The sequence below is a fragment of the Gymnoscopelus microlampas genome, assembly GCF_963454915.1.
Source record: "Gymnoscopelus microlampas genome assembly, chromosome: 18".
Classification (NCBI taxonomy): domain Eukaryota; kingdom Metazoa; phylum Chordata; class Actinopteri; order Myctophiformes; family Myctophidae; genus Gymnoscopelus; species Gymnoscopelus microlampas.
The window spans coordinates 45,565,343-45,572,707 of record NC_139955.1 but is presented as its reverse complement, the minus strand read 5'-3'; the positions used below and the strand labels follow the sequence as shown (position 1 = coordinate 45,572,707).

At 44.2% G+C, this 7,365-nt stretch overlaps 1 protein-coding gene across 1 annotated transcript; it reads left to right on the top strand.

Annotated features, from left to right (window-relative positions):
• Positions 1-3,666: 3,666 nt before the first annotated feature.
• On the top strand, positions 3,667-4,131 carry LOC311034095 (polyubiquitin-like; the record flags this gene model as incomplete). The annotated part of the gene is made up of 1 exon (XM_084041838.1): positions 3,667-4,131. The coding sequence occupies one exon, from the start codon at positions 3,667-3,669 to the stop codon at positions 4,129-4,131; it is 465 nt and encodes a 154-aa protein (XP_083897964.1).
• Positions 4,132-7,365: the final 3,234 nt, after the last annotated feature.

The window sequence follows — 7,365 nt, the reverse complement described above, 5'->3', positions numbered from 1 at the left end:
AAGAGGAGGCTATAATGTTCTCATCACCACACATAGAAGCATGAACAGTGGTGGAAAAAGTACACAAATGTTTTACTTAAGTAAAAGTATCAATACTGCAATGTGGAAATACGTACTGTAAGTATAAGTCCAAATATTAAAAAATGACTTGAGTAAAAGTACAAAAGTATTGGCATCAAAATGTACTTAAGTACCAAAAGTAAAAGTACTCATTATGCAGAATGTCCCTTTTCACAAGTGTTACAAATGTATAAAAATCTTTTGAAAATAGCAGATCCACAAGCTCACAACACGTCGCATCGTGACACACACACACGCACGCACGCACGCACGCACGCACGCACGCACGCACACACGCACACACACACACACACACACACACGTAGAAGCATGCATATGAATAGGAGGTTATAATTGGATGCTAATGTGTTGTGAGATGCCGGAGGCTAAGCGTTGTACACAGGACACGAGTCAAGAGGTGAGGCAGGAAAAATCAGCTCCATCTGCTCCACCACTTCTAGAGGGCACACAGGCTTGTGTGTGTGTGTGTGTGTGTGTGTGTGTGTGTGTGTGTGTGTGTGTGTGTGTGTGTGTGTGTGTGTGTGTGTGTGTGTGTGTGTGTGTGTGTGTGTGTGTGTGTGTGTGTGTGTGTGAGGGGACAGATGCTAGCATAGCGGGGGTATGATCCGTCTGACAGGTGACAACTCTAGCGGCTCTGAAAACCTTCTGCTGAGCAGACCGGGGTCACATTGTTAGTTAAATACTTTGTGATCCTCAGGGGCCGGTGACTGGTTTCATTTCAACCTCCCCGTCGTGCTGTGGGGTAGGCTACTGTACTTTAGGCTACTGTATTGTTTTAGAACAGGCAGTGCTCTCATTGTGGCCGTGATGATTGAAGCCAGGCAGGGACGTGCTGGGCCCCTAATTCAGCCTGGGAGCCTGTTTTTTTTTAACGGCCGGCCTGATTGGCCTGGAATGGAGAGGCCTTTCTGGAATTGTCCCAAATTTCCCAGTGGCCAGCAGGTCCCTGAAGCCAGGTCATTTGGCCAGTTTCACCTGCGGTCCACTGACAAGTGACATGTTTTTTTTCTATTTTTTTTTATTTTGGTGCTTTACTTTATTAAGCTTTTCTCTTGTACCGTGCAAGTTGTCAGTGTGCCGGTTTATTTTTGAGTGGTGCCAACCACTCCTATGACTTTGTCCGTGTGTCCGTATGTATGTATGTCCAATAAACAATCATTGATGACAACACGGGTGATGACAATACGGGGCTCATCAAAGGCACCACTCTCTTCACACAGGGTGTGATTTTTTTTATTGTTAATGTAGAGTTCTTGAAATACATCTTCTGATGCACCCGAACACATCATCAGTGATGTAACCTATCCAAAAACCCCAAAATATATTGACGTGTTGTGAGTTTGTAGATCTGCTATTTTCGCAATATTTGAAATATAAGTCTTAAGTGATTAGTTCATAATGTACTTACAATACGTACAGCCAGCATGCATGTGACCAGCAGCCCAGTTCCATGGCTTTCTGCACATCAGATTTGAGATCATGCTGTTTTCCGGTGCACATATTGTCCTGAAGATGGCGCCAGAGGAAAGGCTATGGTGTCCAGGGCATATTGAGTTGCATGGTCAATACTTTATCATTATTCCCATGCAGGCCAGACGTTGGTCCTAGTATAGTGGGTCTCAAAGTGGGGTCCTGGGTCGGAGTTTCTAGAGTCATTTGAAAGGGATCTGCTGTAAAGTGATGTATTTGAATGTGCACTGGGTTGTATATTCTTATTCTTGGGTTTGAGGTATTGAACACTTACCTGACAAACTGTGTGTGTGTGTGTGTGTGTGTGTGTGTGTGTGTGTGTGTGTGTGTGTGTGTGTGTGTGTGTGTGTGTGTGTGTGTGCGTGCGCGCGCGCGCGCCATTATTTCATGATTGGAAGAGTGTGCTTAAAGATAAGAGCTGTGAGAGTGAGTGAGTGGCATTCTAAATTGAGGATTAGAGCGAGGGGGGGTGGTTATTGGCGAGTGCTGCAGTCAGAGAGAGAGAGAGAGAGAGAGAGAGAGAGAGAGAGAGAGACAAGTCAAGAATCAAGATTGATATGTCACTTGCTCATACGGGTAAAATGTATTAATTTATTTTTCTTTTGATCATGTCCTCATTCAGGGCTCTGTCGGCGGCCAAACAACAGAAGGGAAAAAAAAACACATTCCATTCACAAACAGTCCATTACTAGGATAATGTTTGTCTTTCATCAGTGAATTCCTGCCCTACTCAAACACCTGCATTATGTCCTGTCTTTCATCGTTCCTCCTGCCCAAGGCGTCACATTTTGCAGCTCTGCCAGTAGCCCTGAAACGTCAAGTTTTGACATGACGTGACGCACTGAAAGTACATGTTTTGACATGAGGTGGCCCATGTCAGGATGCTCTATAGGGCAGTGGTTCTCAAACTTTTTCATGTCAAGGACCCCCAAATTGACACTTATTAGCCCGCGGACCCCCATTTCTAAAGATATGCCAGGGAGGGACCCCCATAAGAGAAGATTTTTTACGGCTCTAGCAGTGATTCTCAACCATTTTAATTTCAAGGACCCCCAGTTTGACATGAATTAGGGCTACGGACCCCCATTTAATGGCATTTCTATCACTTGGACCGCAATTTAAATTGTAAAATCTATGTCAATTTAACTCTGAGAGTGTACAAATGGACCCGTTATAGGGTCCATTTGGTTCCATTTGTACACTCTCAGAGTTACAGACCCATAAGGGTCCATTTGGTGCCTAATCTATCATTTAGCTGGGGACCCCCTGGATCTCCCTCAAGGACCCCTGGGGGTCCCCGGACCCCACTTTGAGAACCAATGCTCTAGGGCGTAGCAGACGAGCCCCCAGAACTGAGAGGGAGCAGTGAAGGGCATTGGACATGCTGGCCAATCATAGGTACTGCAGCTTATGACATATGAACGAGTTTCCCTAACCCTAAAACGGTTTCGACCAATGGGCTCGACTCACGAGCTTGCGCACGGAGGTGACTCAAAGCGCGCCACAGACCACAGACCATTACATTGGAACTCTCTGGACACAATTATCGTTGTTCCAATGAAATATATGTTAAAGGCACACATCACCCATTTTCAGCCTATCTTCATATTATTGGTGCTCACTAATGCTAATTATAATGTGGTACCATTTGTGTCTATTCTGTGTCTGACCTGCCTGCCGGTGACATCATCGGAAGTCAGGTTTGATTATTTCAAACAAGATTTCAAACTTTTAAAAAAAGTGTCATTTTATTAATTAATACAATAATAACGGCTTCTATTTCAGCATGCTAACTTTCCAGGAAGAGAAAGGACTTAGTTTCTATCAGCTTGGACACATACACTGAGTAGACAGAGAAATGGTCTACCCTTTCTACTTCTATATTTGGAGACAGTGACAATGCCACTTAACCAATCACAATGCGAGGTTCGGATCTAACTGACATCACTGCAGAGCATCATAAAACAGAGCGCTCGCTCGCTCACTTTGCAGTTTGTAGTGTTGTTACCGGAGTATTTAGTTTCAAATACAGATAATCTAAATAGATCATTATTTTGAAGAGAGATATTTCCTGACCTTTACTCACATTATCGTCTCTAACAAACATCCACAAACATGCAGATCTTTGTGAAGACCCTCACCGGCAAGACCATCACCCTGGAGGTCGAGCCGAGCGACAACATCGAGAACGTCAAGGCTAAGATCCAGGACAAGGAAGGCATTCCCCCTGACCAGCAGAGGCTGATCTTCGCCGGCAAGCAGCTGGAGGACGGACGCACCCTGTCCGACTACAACATCCAGAAGGAATCCACCCTCCACCTGGTGCTGCGTCTGAGGGGCGGCGGGATGGAGATCTTGGTCAAGGGCATGGACGGCGGCAGGACCTTCAGCCTGGACGTGGAGCCGTGGGACAGCATCGAGAACGTCATGATCAAGATCGAGGAGAAGGAGGGCATTCCCCCCGACCAGCAGAGGCTGATCTACACCGGCAAGCAGCTGGAAGCTCACCACACCCTGTCCGACTACAAGATCCAGAAAGGCCACACCATCCACCACGTCATGCGTCAGACCTCCGGGTAGCTTCGGGTCGATTCCCGCGCGTCGCCGAACTCTGCATGTCGAGTCGCGTGGCTGGTGTAACTAAGATGATGTGCAGTAAAGCGGTAGGTTCTCAACCAGCGTTGCCAGATTCTGTGAGAGAAACAAGCAACCAGGTCTAGGAAGACAAGCCCAAAAGAGGCGCCTATGGGCCACATGAGCACTTTAAACATCATACATCAGCTATTTTCAAATCTAATCTTGGGGGGAAATTATAATAAGCAGACCTGGCAACACTGTTCTCAACCTGTGGGTAGGCCTACATGATTTTTTTTTTTGGGGGGGTCGGTCCCCAGATGACAGTGAAGTGACAATTTAAGGACTATCAAGATCTTTTTAATACCTGGAAAAAAAGAAAGAAAAAGTCCACTACTGCATCAAAAGTAATCACCGAACTATACTATGAAAACTGGTCAAACATTGGCCAAATTGTCAAATAACAAGAAAGAGGCAAAGATTGTGAAAATAGCAGACCAGCAAGCTCACAACGCCAAGATCGCTCAAAACGATTGGAGCTCGTGGATCTGCTACTTTTGATGCTTCTGTGTGACGCTAGCCTGGTTCCAGACCATAGACCCCGCCCACTCTCTGAGATTGGTTTAGGGGAATTCTAATCCCCTCCCCCTTGTAATCGCCTACACTGGAGCCAATGTCAGACTGCAGCTCCACGCAGCTTCAGTCTGACAATCAGGCTAGTGTGACGCTGTAGTATATGCTCAAGTACGGCGTTCATTTTACAAAATAAAAAAACACAAAAAGTTTGAATATGGAGATGAGAGGTTTCTGCCCGACAGCAACGATATGCAGTAAAGGTGCAGCCTTATTTCTATTATATGAACTATGACCTCTCTGACCCGACTAAAAACATTTTTGCCTCTCAAAATCCAACCCTACGTCCTCGCTGTGAGAGGTAGAAGCAGGTTCATGCTGACCAACAGGGCTCTGAAGAAACTGAGAACGCATTGTATTGGAACATTCTAATCCAATATATATTTAAAGAAAAAACAAGATTCTTTGTAATATATTCAAAAATAGTCGATCTGCAAGCTTCAGCGCATCACTTTATGACGCGCTGTGATCTTGTACATTGTCTATTTTTGGGGCGGTGTAGCCGCCCCCTATAAGTGAGTTTTGGACACCGACCAAAAAATGTGTGTACCCCCTAACCCTTCCATTGTTAATGCAAATCGATACTTTTTTCATATCAGCCAATCACATTACAGCTAGTGTCATCACCACTAACTGTAATGTGATTGGCTGACTTTGCAAATTCAGGACTGTGATTGGCTAGCGAAACACATGACACATGTGCAGCCCTATGAATAGCAGTATGGGCTTTAAAAAAAGTCATTTATCCTTTTTTTAAAGTGAGTCATGTTGTGATGACCACACACCGCCCACTTCACACTGGGTGTAATTTTTTAATAGCCAAAGTATAAAAAGGCATTGATAAGGCTATTGATAAGTAGCCTAATGCCAGCCGATCTACAGGCTCACATAAGTAGCCTAATGGCAGCCGATAACGTGCGAGCGGCATAATGTCAGCTTCTGAAGCTGTTAGATGTGTGTGTGTGAGTGTGTGTGTTTGTGTGTGTGTGTGTGTGTGTGTGTGTGTGTGTGTCTGTCTGTCTGTCTGTCTGTCTGTCTGTCTGTCTGTCTGTCTGTCTGTCTGTCTGTCTGTCTGTCTGTCTGTCTGTCTTAGTGCTACCATAATGTACACAACTGTGAACAGGACATTCTTATTAGGAATAAATGTGTTTCCTGTGTTAACTGTGAATATACAGTGTGGCTGAATAGGATGGGGTATAAGTCTACGCTACTGTATTTTAACATCAGTCATAATGGTGGTACTTGGAGAGACAAATACTTTCTGAGGTGGTACTCTGTCTAAAAAGGTTGAGAGCCACTGCTGAATTAGATTTCGAGACAGTTGGCTTTGCACAGAAACATCCGGTAAAAATACTTTTTAATTTTACTCTTCAATACATTTCAGAGCCAGTACTTTTTTACTTTTACTTGGGTAATTAGTTGAATGAGTACTTCTACTTTTACCAAAGTAGTTTTTACACAAGTAATCGTACTCTACTTACTTTAAGTAAATAATGTGATCTCTGCCGATCTGCCAAGTAACAGTAGCCTAATACCAGCCGATCTACAAGCTTCACACACATAGTTTAATACCAGCCAGTATATTAAAACTGGGAAAGCATATGTGTCATATTGACTTTAGCGTAGGCTGTTAAAAAATAGCAGATCTTCAAGTTTGTACAAGCTTGAACATCTGTTACTTTTGAACATGTTAGTCTTCAATCTTGAACGTTTTGAAAATGTTTGAATAATTTAGCATTTTTTTAAAACACAAACCTTCTCGTGTGTGTGTGTGTGTGTGGGTGGGTGTGGGTGTGGGTGTGTGTGTGTGTGTGTGTGTGTGTGTGTGTGAAATTCAAAAACATTGGCTATTCATACATAGCTAATCTACAAGCTTGTAGATAAGCCGTTTTTGAGGGTAATATAAATGTATTTTTTTTTTTTTGAAATGCATTTTGAATGGTGTATACCGGCGTTAAAATAGTCGAGTTAAAAATAATAAAAATAGTCGAGTTAAAAATAATAGAGGTCACCGGAAATCCCCGCCCATCCACTTCACTTGTATGGATTTGCTCACCCAGTGCGTACTCCCTTTTCACCCCTTCTTCCGGGTTGGGTAATGTGACTATATGACGTGTTTTGGGTCACTCGGCGCGTCATCTCACATCCGCAGTAGTGTCACCTCCGTGCGCAGCCCCGTGTGCAAGCTTGTGAGTCGAGCCCATTGGTCGAAACCGCTTTAGCTCGTTCATTTGACACCCCAGCCGTAATAAGCTGCAGTCTGCAGTACCTATGATTGGCCACCATGTTCAATGCGCTTCACTGCTCCCTCTCGGTTCTGGGGACTTGACACCGGCACAAAGGTCACACGGAGCCCCGCCTACCACTCAAGGTGTCTGATAGGCCAACCAAAGACGCCTACAACCATTGCCTCTTAACCAATCACGATGCGAGGTCAGACCTAACTGTGACATCACTGCCAACATAAAATAGAGAGAGTGTTTGCTGTCATTGCAGTTTGTTACCAGAATATTTGATTGAAATATAGATAATCTAGATAGATAATATTTGGAAGTGGACTTTATTTCCTGACCATTGTTCACATTAGCGTCTCAAACATCTACAAAC